The sequence below is a fragment of the Quercus lobata genome, chromosome 2, assembly GCF_001633185.2.
Source record: "Quercus lobata isolate SW786 chromosome 2, ValleyOak3.0 Primary Assembly, whole genome shotgun sequence".
Classification (NCBI taxonomy): Eukaryota; Viridiplantae; Streptophyta; class Magnoliopsida; order Fagales; family Fagaceae; genus Quercus; species Quercus lobata.
The window spans coordinates 55,984,971-56,002,317 of NC_044905.1; the positions used below are offsets into that span (position 1 = coordinate 55,984,971).

At 33.7% G+C, this 17,347-nt stretch overlaps 2 protein-coding genes across 2 annotated transcripts; both read left to right on the forward strand.

Moving 5' to 3' along the window:
• Nucleotides 1-12,033: 12,033 nt before the first annotated feature.
• LOC115966770 (NAC transcription factor NAM-1-like) lies at nucleotides 12,034-15,070 on the forward strand. Its single transcript, XM_031085932.1, has 3 exons — nucleotides 12,034-12,509; nucleotides 14,319-14,599; nucleotides 14,759-15,070. Exons 1-3 carry the CDS (start codon nucleotides 12,140-12,142, stop codon nucleotides 15,068-15,070), a joined length of 963 nt encoding a protein of 320 aa, XP_030941792.1. The 5' UTR covers nucleotides 12,034-12,139.
• An 855-nt stretch (nucleotides 15,071-15,925) lies between these two features.
• Nucleotides 15,926-17,055, forward strand: LOC115966776 (NAC domain-containing protein 67-like). Its single transcript, XM_031085936.1, has 2 exons — nucleotides 15,926-16,204; nucleotides 16,378-17,055. The coding sequence occupies exons 1-2, from the start codon at nucleotides 15,926-15,928 to the stop codon at nucleotides 17,053-17,055; spliced, it is 957 nt and encodes a 318-aa protein (XP_030941796.1).
• Nucleotides 17,056-17,347: the final 292 nt, after the last annotated feature.

Consider the following 17,347-nt stretch of genomic DNA (forward strand, 5'->3'; position numbering starts at 1 on the left):
GTAGGATTGGAGAACCACGCAATCATCTTCGTACACTGCTTGCACCGCTTCTACTTCTGCCGCAACATCCTCTTCTTCGACGATGCTGCTTGCCATTGTTCTCTGAGCAGGGGTGTCAAATGGGTGGGTTTGGGTGGATTTGGGGTAGGCATAATTGGGTTAGGTATATAAAACCATTTACCCATTAAAACTTATTTAACTAATTGCTTCTAACCCAGATCCAACCCAACCCAACCCAATTATTATGGGTAAACCCCAACTCACCCAATTACCCAATTATCAAAATTACCAAAATGTTATTAAAATGAAAACCCCAACACTTTCTTTGATTCCCTTTTCCCTCTCTAACTTTCCCGAGAAAATTCCAATCTCTTTGATCATTTTTTTTTTTTTTCATGTTACTTGTAGAAAATCTAGTCAATTAAGCTCATCTACAACTTCTTTCACTTTCATATGATCTAAGTGATTTTTTTTTTTTTTAAATTCTAATAAGTTAAAAAAAAAACAAAAAATTAGTGCTTTCAAATAACTTTTAAAAATTTGTTTGATTGTTGAGAAAACAGAGGGAAGAAAGAACAAAAAACAAAATCTGGAAAAAAAATTAATTTTTCTTGTACAATTATTGTCATTTGATCTAATTTGAATTATTTCACTTTCTTCAAGTGTCATGCTCCTCACACTTTCTCGGGAACCAAACAGAAAATAAACAAAATCAACAAAAAAAAAAAAAAATCAAAATCAAAATCAAACTGTTTCAGTTCGCTTGAGTGGGAAAGTCTCCTTAAAGAAAAGCTCGGTGGATTCGAAGGTCTAAACGATAGCGGTTTTGGCAGTGGAGGTAGGTTTAACAGCAACATGAAAATTCCTTGGAGACTTCAAGTTGCAGAAGCATCGATCACGCACTCGTGGCGTTTTTCAGTCACATGCAACTTGGCGACACGTTTTCGATGCTTGGACTGGTGGATCACTCAATTGCTTGCTATGAAGAAGGGCTTAAGATCCAGATTGAAGCCTTGGGCGACATCGATCCACACGTTGATGAAACTTGCATGTTGGAATTTTTGTGCTTTTGGTTTGCTAAATGTAGATCGGATTGCTATAGAGAAATGTGTTTGTTGTGCCTCATTGTTCTCTGTGAGAGCTAGAGAGAGGAAGAGAGAGAGAAGTATTTTGAGGCCAAGAAAATGAAGGAAAATGAAAACACTGAAATGTTTGGGATTTTTTTTTTTGGAAGGGCTGGGTTGAATTTGGGTATATTGTTTTTGGGTTAAATGGGTTTCAATGGATTTTAACTTAAAACCAATAATCATTGGGTCTAATTGGGTTGATGCCCATTTAACCCAACTAATAATTGGGTGAGTTTCGGTTCAATTAGAGTGGGTAGGTTTGGGTGGGCAAATGGGTTTGGGCTTATTTTGCCACCCCTATCTCTGAGAGAGAGGGAGAGAATTTTTTTTTTTTCCCTCTTTGTTTTGGGAGAGAGAGAAAAATAAGGATGCTTTCAGTTTTAGGTTTCAGTTTTTACTTTTTATGTGTTCTAGCGAAAAACTGTAACTTTTGGAATTTTTTTTTTTTTTTTTATAGGAACTTTTGGAATTTTAATTGTAAACGTGGCAAGTTTTTAAGGGGTTTTAACCAGTTACTTTTTTGTTTTAACCATCAAATGGGGTTAAGATTATGAAAGAATATAACTTATTTAATTGTGAAGGTGACAGATTTTTAGATGGGTCTTTTAATTGTAGCATTACCAAACAATGTAATTTACCGCTAGCTGAATTTTAAATAGGCTTTTGGGTTAAAAAAATTAAAGCAAAAAAAAAGGATAAAAATATGTATCAATAGAGACATATATCAATAGAGAAATAATAATGAAATTAAATATCAAAAAGGAAAACAAAAAAGGCGATTGTATTCTCCAAACATTCAGATTTTAAACCATCCATGTTACAAATATGACTATTAAAATCAAGGGTTGTTTCCATTTGGAAGGTAATTAACAGTTCAATGTTTTTTTTTTTTTTTCCTTTTTCTTTTGAGAACGATTTAACAAAACATAGATCTATACAAAGCATAAATTAATTCAAATTTTAGGGGGAAACCAAAAAAAGTACAAACCAAAACAAAAATCTGTCAAACAAAAACTAAATCGCTTCTAAATTGTCTATTGTTGAAGAGAAGGGATGGGATAGCTTCTAAATCGCTTGTTGTTGCAGAGGATGAACAAAGATTTTCAGTTTTCACTGTTGCAAAGAACGAACAGAGGTTTTCAGTTTTCATTTTTTTTTTTTTTTTTTTGCTTCCTTTTGGATTCTCTTTTTTCATCTGTCTAATGGGTTGGAACACGCTGTGGGAGGGACGAATCTCTGACCCCAAGAAGGAATTGTCCTCTTTGGAAATGGTGTTGTGCCTTAATCTTCATGGTTTTGCTCAATTCCACATCAGGGAGAGATGCTTCCCACTCATACCTTATAAGCCTTTGGCCTAAGGATGAGTGTACCACTACTACACCCACTTAGTAAAGTAGTCTGTGTTGACCAGCAAATACCCCTTGTTCCCTGCTGCCTTAGGGAAAGAGCGAACGATATTTAAACCCCATTGAGCAAATGGCCAGGGGCTGGATAGGGGGTTAAGGACTCCTCCTGGTTGATGTATATTTGGTGCAAATCTTTGGCATTAATCACACTTCTTCACATATTTTCGCACGTCTTTCTACATATTTGGCCACCAATAACCTTGAGTGATGGCTCTGTGAGACAAAATCTCTCTTCTGTATGGCTTCCACAAATCCCTTCATGTAACTCCTCAAGGAGTAGCTCTGATGCCTCAGGGTGAATGTAGAGTACGTATGGCCTTGAAAAAGAGTGCTTGTACAATTTTTGGTCCTTGGATAGCCAGAAACGAGGCGCCTTTCTTCGTACTTTATCAGCTTCTAATTTATCCTCCGGCAAGATGTCCTCTCTCAAGAATAGTACTATGAGATCCATCCAGCTAGGCCCTACTCTGACTTGGTGAACAGGGACCACCTTTCCCTTTACCTCTGTGGGTTTGCACAAATCTTCTATAAGGATAACCCGAGGTAAGCTCTGTGCCGAGGAGGTTGCAAGCGTGGCTAGGGAATCAGCATGTGTGTTTCCACTTCTAGGGACATGCAGTGGGCTGAATAATTCAAATCCTGATTGCAAATGCCTAACTTGACTTAAGTACCCTTGCATTCTCTCATCTCTTGCTTCTAGCTCGCCCTTCACTTGGCCAACAACTAGTCTTAAGTCCGAGAACATCTTTACTGCCTTTCCCCCCATTCTTTGAACCATGGACATTCCTTCCAGTAAAGTTTCATATTCAGCCTCATTATTTGTAGCCGAGAAGCCCAGTCTTAGTGACTTTTCAATGGTGATTTGTTCAGGAGAAACTAGAACTAGTCCCACTCTAGAGCCCCTTTGATTTGCTGCACCATCAACATATACCTTCCAGAATAAAGGTTCAGGCAAGGAGATTGTGCCAACTGATTTTCTATCAATGTTTTGTGTCGCTGTCACTTCTTCTAATGGGGGTTCAGCGAACTCGGCCACCAAGTCCGCGAGGACCAGGCCCTTAACAGCGATGCGAGGCATGTACTTGATGTCAAAAGCCCCTAGAACTGTGTCCGATTTAGCAATCCTCCCGGTGTAATCGAGGTTAACTCCTATCAGTATGTACAGTATGCACGCTTCCCTCATGGTCACCTCTCTGCTCAAGGTTGACAAAAGGATCGCCACGCTGGGATCCCAAAGACTCTACCTAGTGTGGACCTGATCCTACCATAGTTAAGTGTTGCACTCACTATTACACAAGTTCTTCCCACAGATGACGCCAATTGTAAGGACCAAATTTGTGGCTCAGTCCAGAATGAATGGACTTAGGCCTAAAAAGCCCAAAATAATGAATTTGTAGAGAGTGGGTCAAAGAACTAGGTCCTAATGAATTGGACAACGACTAATATGGAATTGGATGGCAATCATGCACAAATAAGAAGTACTGATATGAATGAACTTCTTGTTTGAGGAGGCAAGTGTTCATATAAATCAACTAAACAAAGTACAAGTGCAATTTTGATTGCTACAGTGTTCTTTCTCTCTATTTTTCCCCTCCACTTCCTCTGGGGTCTCTACTCGCATTTATACTACATTTCTCCCTTCATCTTTACCCTACACGTGGACAATTAATGGTTTATACAAATACTTGTCCCATCAGCCTACTCTAGAAGTCTTTGGGGGATAGTTATAAGGCTAAAAAAGTACTATTCAGATATCACTTCCTCATTAATGCGGCCAGGGAGTTAGCTACAGAGCATTCAATGCAATGGTAGCAGCTTTCCTTTAGATATTTTTGGGTTCCCCTCTTTCTTGTACGTTTATAGCGCACGTCCCTATCACTAGAGCTTCCTGGAAGGTCACTTTGATCATTAGGATCTATATCTTATCTATGTTTAGCTTGCCCGATGAGATATTCCTCCCCGGACCACCTTCTCATTTGTATCTTACTCAATAAGTCCTGAGTCTGAACCATTCATTACCATTCGTTTGTCCTCGGACTACTAACACTCTCGGCCAAGGCCCAAGGCCCAATATATAAATTTGGGCCCTTACCCCTACACATGCTATTCCAATCTATGTGTATATGGAGTTGCAGCGAAGAATCGCAAGTTAGAGTGAGTCTGAATTTTGATCGAGAAATTCGATTTGGGTTTTTGGGTTTTCTTTTTTTTTTTTTTTTTTTTTTTTTTTTTTGCGGATAAGCAGCTTGGTGTTTTTATAATGAGTCTCTCCAAACGTTTGATGAAAATGAGTCTCTCCAACGCACCTTACGGTATTTTAAAAATAAGTTGTATATGTGTCAGTTTTTAAGTGGCCTTTTTTCCTAACGTGGCAGCATTTCCTTAATAGCTTCTGCTTTTATATATAGTACTAGTTGTTAACCCGTGCGATGCACAGAAAAACTATTGAAAATAAGATTTTAAAAAGAAAATTTTATTAGTCTTAGTTTATATTGAATATTTATTTATGGTAGTTTAAAATATTATTTCAATCTTCATTTCATTTTATTTTAGTTGGAATAACTTATATAATTAAATGAAATACTTACAAATAAGAGATGACATTAATAATGTACTATATATAGTTAGTGATTATTCAAGATATCATTCAAATATGACAATTTTTTTGTTTTAAAAAAAGAACAATATTAATGCATTGAAACACAAAATACCATATTGTCCAATAGATATTACAACTTTAAAACTAAAACATGAGTAGTGATTTTTAATGGACTGGGGTAATAGCACAACTTTTGATAGAAAAAAAAATCTGATTTAAAATTTTTTGGAGTAACATTGTAGTAAAAATGCTGAAAGGAAGGAAGAAATTCCACAGAAAAATGCTACAAATACATTTGGTTTTTTTTTTTTTTTTTTTTTCATTGAGTAGGTACACCACTGTTTAGTAGAGTCTTAATAGATGGGGGAAGCTCCTCCATCCAATACATCATTGTCTAGCAAACCCAACCAGTTCTTTGCTTCACATGCTATCTTCTCTGTTGGTCTGTTTGTTCAAGGAAAGCCATAGGAGAAAAATATATTCCTAATAGAAGAACCAACTACGAAGTAGTCTGTTTCTAAAAATTAAAAAAAAAAAAAAAAAAAAAACCACAAAGTAAGTCTAACATCATTAAGGAAGGATGTGGCCAATGCTCAAATTGGTAGGTCCAGCTGACTTTACTTCATCTACTGGACTTTTAAATTCACACTCTACCTCAACTGCTTAAAGCCCTAAATTCACAGAGGCCATGTACACCCTTCAACAAGCTATCTAGACTGATTATTTCTCTAAGCTTCCATATATTCCATTGCAAGTGTACAAGTTGTTTGCACCAAATCCACTACTAACTTTAGAGTTTCATCCACATGCCTTTGGTTCCAATTTGACCATAATAGCTAACCTCCACCGCAACTAATACAATCAACTGGATTGGTTAAAACAATATATCAAATACTGGGAATATAAAAATACAAAACTTGGTATTATGTATATGATACCATTGAAAGATTTAAATATCATTGCAGGCTTCCTGAATTCCACCCATTACAAAAGCCATGGCTTACATCAAATTGGCCTTTGAAATCTTGATCTCCTTCATCCCTGGAACCTGGAAAATCAAATTTCTGGACTAATTGAAAATTTGTAAATATTTCCAACTATCATCTAACAATGAAATTATTATATCTTTTCAAGAACAAAAAGGAAAACAAAGACCAAACGTTCTATGTAGCAAATTTGAAACCTATCACCAAGAAAAAGAATTAAACCTATTGGAAATTCATTAATTGGTACCAATGCAAGTAATTGGTACGCTAAAAGGCTCATATTAATAACAAAAAAACAAATAACCCATCTAAAATATAAGATCAAAGTTAAATTAAGATGATTAAATACCGAAACTTCCTCCCACTAAGGCAAAACATTCAGCCATATATAGCAACCCAAAACACCAAAAGTAGATCACCAACATGAACAATTGAAGTGGAGAGAGAGCAATATATAGAAAATAATAACAAAGTAAGTAGGTCTTCGACTGAAAGCGAATCTGAATTCTTACCTTGGGTTCAGATTTTACTCATCAGAGAATCCTGCCATCAGTTGCAGATTCTTTGTATTTGGATGCTAAGTGACCTTGAGAAGGAGAATCAGAATGGAGGACTTTGAAGTCTGAATGGGCTGTGGGTCTATGTTTTGGAGTAAGGAGAAGGGGTCTGCTTTTCTGTATTGGGTTTTACAAATATCAAATCAGATTTTGTGTTTTTTTTTTTTTTAATTATTGGGTTTTAGAAATGTAAATTCAGAATTATTTTATTTTATTTTATTTATGTTGATGTCGCTAACCAGTGCGATGCACGGAATAGTTTAACAAAAGTCAACTAAAATTATTTTAAAATGAAATCAAACATTAAAGGAAAATTAATCTACTCCGTAACAATTATTGCAAAAATGGTAAAAGAATAAAAAATATTTATTGAAAGCTTCCTCTATCATACAAATGCTAATAAGTAAACTCTACACAACAACAATAAAGTTAAAATATAAGAGCAAAAGGGAATAGATATCAAGAGAATACAATGACCGATAAAGAGAGAAGAATCTCGTAACAAACAATTATTATCAAATAACAATTGTGTGTAAATATCTACACTACAACATTGGATATAGATATTATAACGACAATAACAAACAAAATCAACCACATCTCAATGGAAAGTTCAATGTCACTTAGTTGCAAGCTCACAAACATGAAACAACTGCCTCCATATCGTCTACATTTACATGGAAAATTGGGTTTCAAGGCTTTGGCAACATCGACGCAATATTGTGTAAAACCCCTGCACTTGAGCTATGTGCTCCATATAAGCCTACCAAGGATTATTTTCAAGAACAAAATTTTCAAACTCAAAAACTAAACACAATAATTTTACGAAACATACTGTCCCTTTTCTATGACTTAATTTTGTCATAATATATCCCTCTTTAAAATAGAGAATATTCAATGTTGTCCACCATTCAAATTTGTGTAGTTTGACTAATTTAAATTTCAAAGTGCTATATCCAACCAAGAACCATAAATAAAAAATTAGAGGGAGGAAGGCCAGTTTAAGGGCAGAAAAAATAAACTCCAGAAAAATTCAAACTCGTGTCAATAGCAAGCATCACCTCCCAAAATTTTGGGCTCTTTTTTCTTAGCAAAAAAAATATCCATTTTCAATGCACTTCTCAAATGATTGGCTCAATCTAAAATACAAATATAATGTACAATAATAAGCTTATAAATTGAGGACAGCTCCCACTGTTCAATTTGAAGATTCAACTTAAATCAATCAATTGGTAGGACAACCCACAAAAAATCAAAGACTTAACACTACTTGTATTATGACTTTGAGGAAAGAAAATATATTGATGAGTAGATAATCGTGACGATGAGAGAATAAAACTTCATAGGAAAAAAAATAATATGAATAAATTACTTGTGTATGCTTTGAAGCTACTACCATCTATATCAAAATTTTGAGGAGAAAAATAGAATGAAATATATTAACAAAAAAATAATATATAAATTTTATTATTGATGCAACGATTTCTCAAATGTTAAAGTGAAAAAAATAATATTCACACTCGCAACAACTCAAAACCTTTACTTAATATATTATATCATCTATACCATCCAGCCACCACTTCCATTCCAGGTGATCATCTCTAACCAACCTCTGAAATTTTGTGGTTGCCTATGCTTCCTGCCCAACACAAAATTCTGCTCCCCACCATTAAAAAAAACTTCACAACTTCACAGATAAATCTTGTCACATTTAGAGATCTCAAACCAACCATTTTCATTGTAGAAACCAAAATACACACTCAGTAGTTCCACCACTATAAACTATACAAAAAATTGAGCTATAGCAAATCTTGGTAACACAAAATCTCATAAAGGATTTAAAAGTATATTCCAAGAGGAAAAAAACAACAAATTTTTAATACAAATAGTTAGAGTCTACCTTTTAATTTGGAGTATGTACATGTTTTCTTAAAGAATATAATCATATGAAACTTGAAAGAAAGTTCAAAAAATAGGTGCAGTACATAAAAGCCAATCATTCGTTTAAGTTGGAGAAAAAAAAAATCCATTCTAGTTCAATTGAAAAGACATAAAAAAACTGACGGTCATGTTTTTACATCACACAAAAAATGACATTGAGAAAATAAGGCCAACAAATACATCTCACCCGGATTAAATCAACAACACAACATCACATTCCCTACTTATCTTCCTCCTTACCACTCTCCATGTATTATGACTTCTAGAACTACAACAAAAAATCACTTACAAATTTTATCAAACAACTTGTGTACGTGTAAGAGAAAAAACACTTAATGAAAAGAGAGAATTTTAAAAAGAAAAGAGAGTACCATGTGGCAGCAACACCAGCATCAATATAACCAAGGGTTGTTTTTTCTCTCAAGGCTTGTGCAAGCTCCTTTGTGCCTAAAAATTGAAAACATAAAATGAGGTTTTTGTAGGTACCTATGTATTTTTGATACCACATAAACAGGCAAGTTTGGTTATGAAGTTAAAAGATTTCATGTACATACTCCAATTAAAAGGTACTATGACACCACATAAACAGGCAAATTTGGTTATGAAGTCAAAAGAATAAAAATCTATAATATGCCTTTTGATTTTGCATAATGGTAGAGGTATTCATTAAAGTTTGCTATTTGTTAAGTCTTTCTCAACCATCTCTTTGAATCTCTGCCTCAAATTTATAATATCTAATACCATGCCCATCTTGCATAATCATATATAACTGAGTTATATAACTCTCAAACAACTATACTAACCAACCCCAACCTTCCAAAAAAATTCCCACAGAATCCAAAATAGCGGCAGCCCCAACATAACATTCCGTAGGCTATCATATAAGACAACCCAGAGATTATAATAATTTATAAAAAGGGAAAACCAATGTAAATGAAGACGACAATAATACTATATATCAAACCATAACCTTTTGTAATTTCTTGTAGCTGAATTCTTTTAAACAAAGAACAAAAGGCATATTACAAATGAATTTGAGAACAAACACCTGAGCATTCCAAACTTGTTCAAGAAATACCACAAATGAATTGGCAAAGAAGAATCAGAGAACAAACACCTAAGCATTCTATCAAACACATGTTCAGCAATCTCAAACAACTATACTAACCAACCCCAACCTTCAAAAAAATATTCCCACAGAGTCCAAAATAGCAGCAGCCCCAACATAGCATTCCATAGGCTATCATATAAGAAGACCCAGAGATTATAATAATTTATAAAAAGAGAAAACCAAAGTAAATGAAGACGACAGTAACACTATAAATCAAACCAAAACAAACCCAGAATTGAAATCAAATAGAAGAATCCCAAGAAACCAAAAATCCAAAAAAAAAATTCATAACCAAAAAAAGGGAAAAATAAAATCCAAACCAATGTAAAATGAAGATGAGAAAAACACTATATATCAACTAAAACAAACCCAGAATTAAAACCAAATAGAAGAATCCCAAGAAACCAAAAATCCAATAAAAATTGAATAAAAAAAAGGGAAAAGGAAAATCTAATTACAAAAATTTCATGATTCTTCTTTGCCATAGATTTGACAACAAAGGAAGAAGAAGAAAACATTAAAAAAAAAAAAAAAAAAAAAAAAAAAAAAAACCCTTAAATCCAGCGTATATTAGAAAACAGAGAGGTTGTGAGGTTTAGATGTGAAGGCTGAAGAGGGAATTGTATAATTGTATTAGGGTTCTAAATTTTTTTTGATAAATGTATTAGGGTTCTAAATTGATAATTCTAATATAATAATAAAACTTTTAAAAAAAAAAAGGTGACGTGAAAGCTAATGGGGGAGTTGTATTTTTTTTTTTTTTTTTGGAACAAATGGGGGAGTTGTATTATTGTATACTAATGGGGGAGTTAAATTAATAAATTCTAATATAATAAAATGTTAAAAAGAATTTTAAAAAAAAGATGACGATGAAAATTGTGGAGCTGCTGATGGGGAGTTAAATTGAATAATTCTTAGTCTCTGTTTTGTTGAAAGTTCTAAATTGTAATTTTGTTTTGTTTTTTCAAAGATTTTTTTTTTTTTTTGAGGGACTATTTTTTTAAAGATTTGTATTATGGTGTTGTTTTGAAAGGTCTGTATTGTGATATTGTGGTTTTAAAACTCTGTATTGGGTGAGTAGGACTTGGGCTTCGTTTGGGTATTTTGTTTTAGTTTTTCTCCCTCAGTGCTCTAGCGTGGTCTTCTCCATGTTATAAAGCCTGTGGTTCTGTGCTCTATTTGGGTAGGCTGTATTTTGTATATGGGCTTTCTTTCATGCTTTGTGGTTCTGTGATGCGGTAAAGCCCATTTGGATGTCAAATGCTTGATTTTCTTTTCTTCATGCTCATCATTTTTCAAACTTTGGTGATCTGTTTCAGTTTTTATGCTTGCATGGATCCTCTAATATGATTGCCTTGTTCGCTATGGCTGCTTGGGGTATCTGGGAGAGGAGAGACAGGGTGAGGGAGGGACAGAAAACTTGGGGTCCTGAGATGGTAATGCACCGAGCTTCAGAGCTTTTGCAGGAGTATTGGGATGTGCAACCAATGAATTCGCGGATGGCTATTCAGAGTATGGATTTGCGTTGGAAGCCACCTGATTCGGGTGTTTACAAAGTAAACTTTGATGGCGCTTTATTTCTGGAACAGAGGTGTTAGGGACTCGGCTGGGCTTGTTACGGCTGCATTAAGTCAGATAGTGAGGCTCCCAGGTTCGGCTGATGTGGTGGAGGCTTTGGCAGCTCGAAGGGCCATTTGCTTTGCTCAGGAACTCAGCCTTCATAATGTGGTGATTGAAGGGGACTCTTTGAAAATTATTCAAGCCATTACCGATACTAGGCCAGTGCAGACTTTGTATGGACATATTATTGATGAGATTAGACTGTTATCTTCTTCTTTTATTTGTAATTTTTTGCATGTCAATCGAAAGAGCAATAAGTTAGCTCATGCCCTTGCTAGACGAGCAGTTTTATCTACTGAAACCGATGTGTGGATAGAAGAACTTCCACGGGATTTGGAGGATATTGTTTAGTTTGTTTTTTTTTTTCCAATAATAAAGTTTCATTTAACTTTTCTTCAAAAAAAAAAAAAAAAAAAGATAACGTGAAAAATTGTGGAATTAACAGAAGTTATTATATATATATATATATATATATATATATATATATATATATATTTTTTTTTTTTTTTCTTTTTGATAAGCCGGTTATATAGATATATAGATTAGATTAGACTAGATTAGATGTTATCTTTATAGCTATCAATTAGACCTAGTTTCTTTTGAAATAGAGTCCTATCCTTGCAGAAGTAGAACTAGAAGTAGAAACTCTGAACTTTTTTATATATATATCATAGAGAGAGAGAGAGAGAGATTTAGCAAAAACAAATAGAGAGAGAAAGAGTTTCAAACTTACGAGTAGGCGGGAAGTCATCTCCCTCTGTGGAGTCCGATAAGAAGTGCAAGCCGAGTTTGATGGTTTCTGTTACCACTCCCACTAACCCTACACCACAGCCCCAAGCCCATACACAACCCCCAGCCCAAACCCAAGCCCTGAACATAATAGAACACTGCAACAACACCAACAACAAGACTCCATTGACAACACCACCAGTGGTTTCACAAGATGATCATGACTCAGATATTGATGATCTTCTTAAGGAATACGAAGACTTCGCTAATGATGAATTCTCTTTTGATGATTTGCCTCCTGGATATAGGTTCTGCCCCACTGACGTCGAGCTCATCAGGTTTTACTTGAATAAGAAGGTTTCCAATGAGCCCCTCCCTCCCAACCAGATTGTCGAGACTAACTTATACGGCTACAATCCCGAGTTTCTTGCAGGTTAATCTTTAAATATCCCTTGTTCTTGTTCTTGGTCTTGTTTTTGTTCTTGTTTTTCTTTATAAATTAAATGGAATTTCTTGTTTTTCTTGTTTTCCAATGCTTTAAAGGTCATATACAAAGTTTTTCATGGAACTAATATGCAAAACAATGTTTAATTAATATGAGTCTACAACTATTTTTTGTTGTTGTAATTTTTAGGTTTAATTTGTAGTATGTTAAGGGTGTGTTATTTTTATAGTTTTGATATTTTCTTTAAGCCTATATAGTGTAATCTTTGCATCGAAATCAATCCCAATAATTATGGTGGCCTCTCTTATATAAAACTTTGAAAGGGTGTACATATATATCCTATCTTTTAAGTTAATCACGTTTCTTTAATTCTTCTGGAGCTTTCTTTCAAATTATTATATAGATGAATATCTTTTCAAAAATTATATAGATGAATAAGAGGTGTGATAACTGACTGTGAGCACTTATAACACAATCACCTACATATATGTACGCAGTGTATCATTGTGAACACAGATATGACATCAAGTACTACATATATAGATGTGGTGCAAGTGCACCAGTCACCTAAATTTTTTTAGGTTAAAATAAAAATTTATTTTTGTTTCGTTGATCCTTTCTAACTTTTAAAGTCTTGTGTAACGATAGTAAGAACTATTTTATGTAAATTCACGTATCAAAGTCAATGATCAAGGACGGAACCAGGATTCAAACATGAGGGGAGCCAAAGCTTAAAACCAAAAAAAAATTTATGAAAATAAAAACTAATATCTATTTCATATTCAACAAAATACTATATACAAAATAATTATTTCTTAAACATTTCATATTATAAAAATATAAACAAAGTATAGCATACAAAATAAGTATTTTTTAAACATTTCTACACATTATCAAAATGGAACTCGACACTATTTTAAATCTCTAAAGCCATTTATGATTGATTCTATACCAAATTTTGCAACAATCTCATTTTCAATGTACAAAATCAAAGACTTAAATCACAACCACACAAAGAATTAAATTAAATCACAAGAGACAAACACAATTTCATATATATAATATATTGGCCACACGACCCACACCACACAAAGTGACAAACAAAATTTAATGACCCAGTACAAAGACTTTTACGATCATTGTCTAACATTTATTTCGATCAAATAATGCCTCTCATTTATATTTCATCTATCTGCTTCTACGAAAAGAATGATGCATGCTCAAAATTCAGCATTAATAGTGCTGCCCAATCTAGTGCACTCAAACAATCATTGGTCTCAAGCACAAACACAATTTCTTATATATACTAGTTTTTTTTTTTTTTTTTTTGTGTGTGTGAGGGGGGGGGGGGCCATGGCCCCCCTCTGCCCTACTGTAGGTCGGACCTGTCAAAGATGGTGGGGATCTTTGTTATTTCATGTTGTAGTTTTCCGTGAGTTTTTTTTTTTTTTTAATAAATTTTTTGTTAACGTATTTTCTTATTGCTCGAAAAAGTTAAATTAGAGAGCTTGCGAAAAAAAAAAAAAAAAAAAAAAAAAAAAAAAAAAAAAAAAAAAACCACGTAAACTTTAACTAGAATTTATGAGTTTTAATTGGTTTAAACTTTAAAAATGATTTAGCACTATTTCAAAGTCAAACTATAAAATTTATATAGAATGACTTTCAAAAATTTATGTGACTATGTTACCTATTTATAAAAATTAATGGCACAATGTTAGAAGAAGTCAAGCAAGAAACACCAAATACTTTCATTTTATATTATTTTATATACGTTTTAACATTTCCAATGACTAGCAGCAAACTACAAGAAATGTGGAGAAAATGAATTGTACTTTTTTACTCCAAGGGATCGAAAGTATTTAAATGGAGTCCGTCCAAACCGAGCTACTGGTGATGGATATTGGAAAGCTACTGGAGTTGACAAGCCTATCATATTCGACGAAACCCTAATTGGGTATAAGAAGGCACTAGTTTTCTATCAAGGAAAACCTCCAAATGGTACGAAGACTGATTGGATTATGCATGAATTTAGAGTTGACACTCCTCCTCGAGATAAAAGGAATCCAAGTGACATGAGGGTATGCATATTTTTATCCTTTCATTTTAGCTTTTATATGACTCATTAAAATGCTATTTGAATCTTCTTTTTTGTGCTTACTTTTCAAATATCATTGTAGTAATTTTTTGTTCACAAATTCTCTCATTCTCAAACTAACTATTGCATTTATGTTATCCAGTTGGATGACTCAGTCTTGTGCAGGATTTATAAGAAAACTGATCCCAAAACAAAATCTAATAGGAAATCAACCTGGATAAACATCAAGAAGGGGATGGAACTAGAAGAACCTCTTCTTGATTTATTTTTTGATACATTCCCTTTTGATACATTCCCTTTTGATACATTCCCACCTGGATATAGGTTCTGTCCCACTGACAATGAGCTTGTCAGGTTTTACTTGAATAAGAAGGTTTCCAACGAGCCCCTCCCTCCCAACCAGATCGTGGAGACTAACTTATACCACCACAATCCTGAGTTTCTTGCAAGTTAATCTCTAAATATCCCTTTGTTTTTTTGTTGTTTTTTTTTAATAAAAAATTAATCGTTCATGTTTTGAGTCAAATGGAACTTGTTGTTTTCCAATGCATTGAAGGTCATATTCATAATTTTGCATGGAACTAATATGCTAAACAATGTTTAATATGAAAGTTTACAACTATTTTTTTTTTTTTTTTTTTGGTTGGTAATTTTTAGCCTTAATTGGTAGTATATTAAGGGTGAGTGATTTTCATGGTTTTGATATTGAGTTTGAAATTGGTAAGAATAGGGTGTAAAACTTATGTTTTACATCATTCAATAAAAGATTGCCACATCATCAGCTTTTTACTTAAAGCTCTATACATCTTACCACATCTAATAATATCTCAATAAACACTCAATTGAGTTGGATTTTCAAATGGATATTACAATTGATTGAGTGTGGTTGTGTCTATCTTTAATATATAATATGATGATTTGACATGTTGAAATTGAAGAGTGTAAAACTCAAGTTTCACTACATCGTTATTGAATTTAATTTCTTTGATATTTGCTTTAAGCCTTTAATTATATAGTGTATTCTTTGTATCGCTGCATATTGATATTTATAACTTTGAAAGAGTATATATATAGCCTCTCTATTAAGTTAATTCTTGAACTCTCTTTCAAAGTTAGAATATGTAATTAACGTGACCAAACAGTTTATAGACTTCAAATTATTATATAGATAAATGAGTCAACATGACGTGTGAGCACTGAGCAATAATAACACAATCACACCTACATGTACGAAGTGTATCCTTGTGAAACAGATATGACATCAAATACTTTCATTTCATATTATTTTATATATATTTTAACGTATCCAATGATCAACAGCAAACAACAAGAAATGTGGTACTTTTTTACTCCGAGAGATCGAAAGTATTTAAATGGAAACCGTCCAAACCGAGCAACTGGTGATGGATATTGGAAAGCTACTGGAGCTGACAAGCATATTATATTCGACGAAGCCCTAATTGGGTATAGGAAGGCACTAGTTTTCTATCAAGGAAAAGCTCCAAATGGTACGAAGACTAATTGGATTATGCACGAATTTAGAGTTGACACTCCTCCTCGAGATAAAAGGAGTCCAGGTGACATGAAGGTATGAAAATTTTATATATCCTTTCATTTTAGCTTTTATATGACTCATTAAAATGCTATTTGAATCTTCTTTAGAGTTTTTGTGCATACATTTCAACTATAATTGTTGTAATTTATTTATTCTTAAATTCTCTCATTCTCAAACTGACTATCATTGAATTTTATGTTATCCAGTTGGATGATTCAGTTTTGTGCAGAATTTATAAGAATACTGAAAAGGAATCAAAATCGAATGAGAAATCAACCCAAGTCCATGCCCAAGATGATCAGGAGGTTCCAAATTCCACATCTTTGCCTCAAAATGAGCCAATGGAGTATTTCGAATTCAAGGATCCTATGGCACAAATGATATATGACCATGACTACATGCTTCAATCTGATCAAAATGCACCTAGTGCATTATTGGAAGTTCCTCAAAACAGTAACGCTGCTACTCTCATTGACATGCCTGGGTTCCATGATCCATTTCAAGCAATGGGCGGTAATATTTTTGAGACTCCTGTCCAGAGCAATCAACAAAGTTTCTGTTTTCCTCCTTTAGTGAATTCTGTAGAGACCCTAAATTTGCCAAGTAGAAACCAAGATTGGTCGTACACTACAAATCCTTTCAAGAACATCTCAGCAATGCAATCTGATTACTACAATTACTGTGTTTATCAGCAGGCATCGCTGAATAATCAAGTGTCAACATCGATTCCTTCTCCCGGTTATGACCCAAATATGCTTCTGATTCTGAATAATCAAGTGTCGACATCGATGCTTTCTCATCAAGTGTCACCATCGATGCCTTTTTTCAGTAATGACCCAAATAAGCGTCAAAAGCTTTCAAATGATGACCATTCATTTCGATGATTGGTAGCACCAACTAGTGTAGATTGGTAGATCTTTAGCTAGCTAGCAGTATTAGTTTCTCTCTCCATTTCATTAGGAAATCTGCACTCTGCAGTACATCTTTTATTTTCTTAGATAGACAAATGTCATTAAGTTTCTTGCTTGTGGATAATTTAGTCGATTTATTAGAAATATTTTTTAGATAGTTTTTTTTTTTTATTATTATGTTTCTGCGTTAATTTGCTTGGTCTTGTGTTTTAATGGCTAATTGATTGTTTATGGTCTATACTCTAATCTATTCACAAATGTAGAT

What these genes read in the sequence shown, in the direction of transcription:
- LOC115966770 (XM_031085932.1), top strand. Translation starts at nt 12,140, where the DNA reads ATGGTTTCTGTTACCACTCCCACTAACCCTACACCACAGCCCCAAGCC. An exon ending in CAATCCCGAGTTTCTTGCAG is followed by an intron (nt 12,510 to 14,318) that starts GTTAATCTTTAA and finishes AATGACTAGCAG; the next exon opens with CAAACTACAAGAAATGTGGA. An exon ending in GGAATCCAAGTGACATGAGG is followed by an intron (nt 14,600 to 14,758) that starts GTATGCATATTT and finishes TATGTTATCCAG; the next exon opens with TTGGATGACTCAGTCTTGTG.
- LOC115966776 (XM_031085936.1), top strand. Translation starts at nt 15,926, where the DNA reads ATGATCAACAGCAAACAACAAGAAATGTGGTACTTTTTTACTCCGAGA. An exon ending in GGAGTCCAGGTGACATGAAG is followed by an intron (nt 16,205 to 16,377) that starts GTATGAAAATTT and finishes TATGTTATCCAG; the next exon opens with TTGGATGATTCAGTTTTGTG.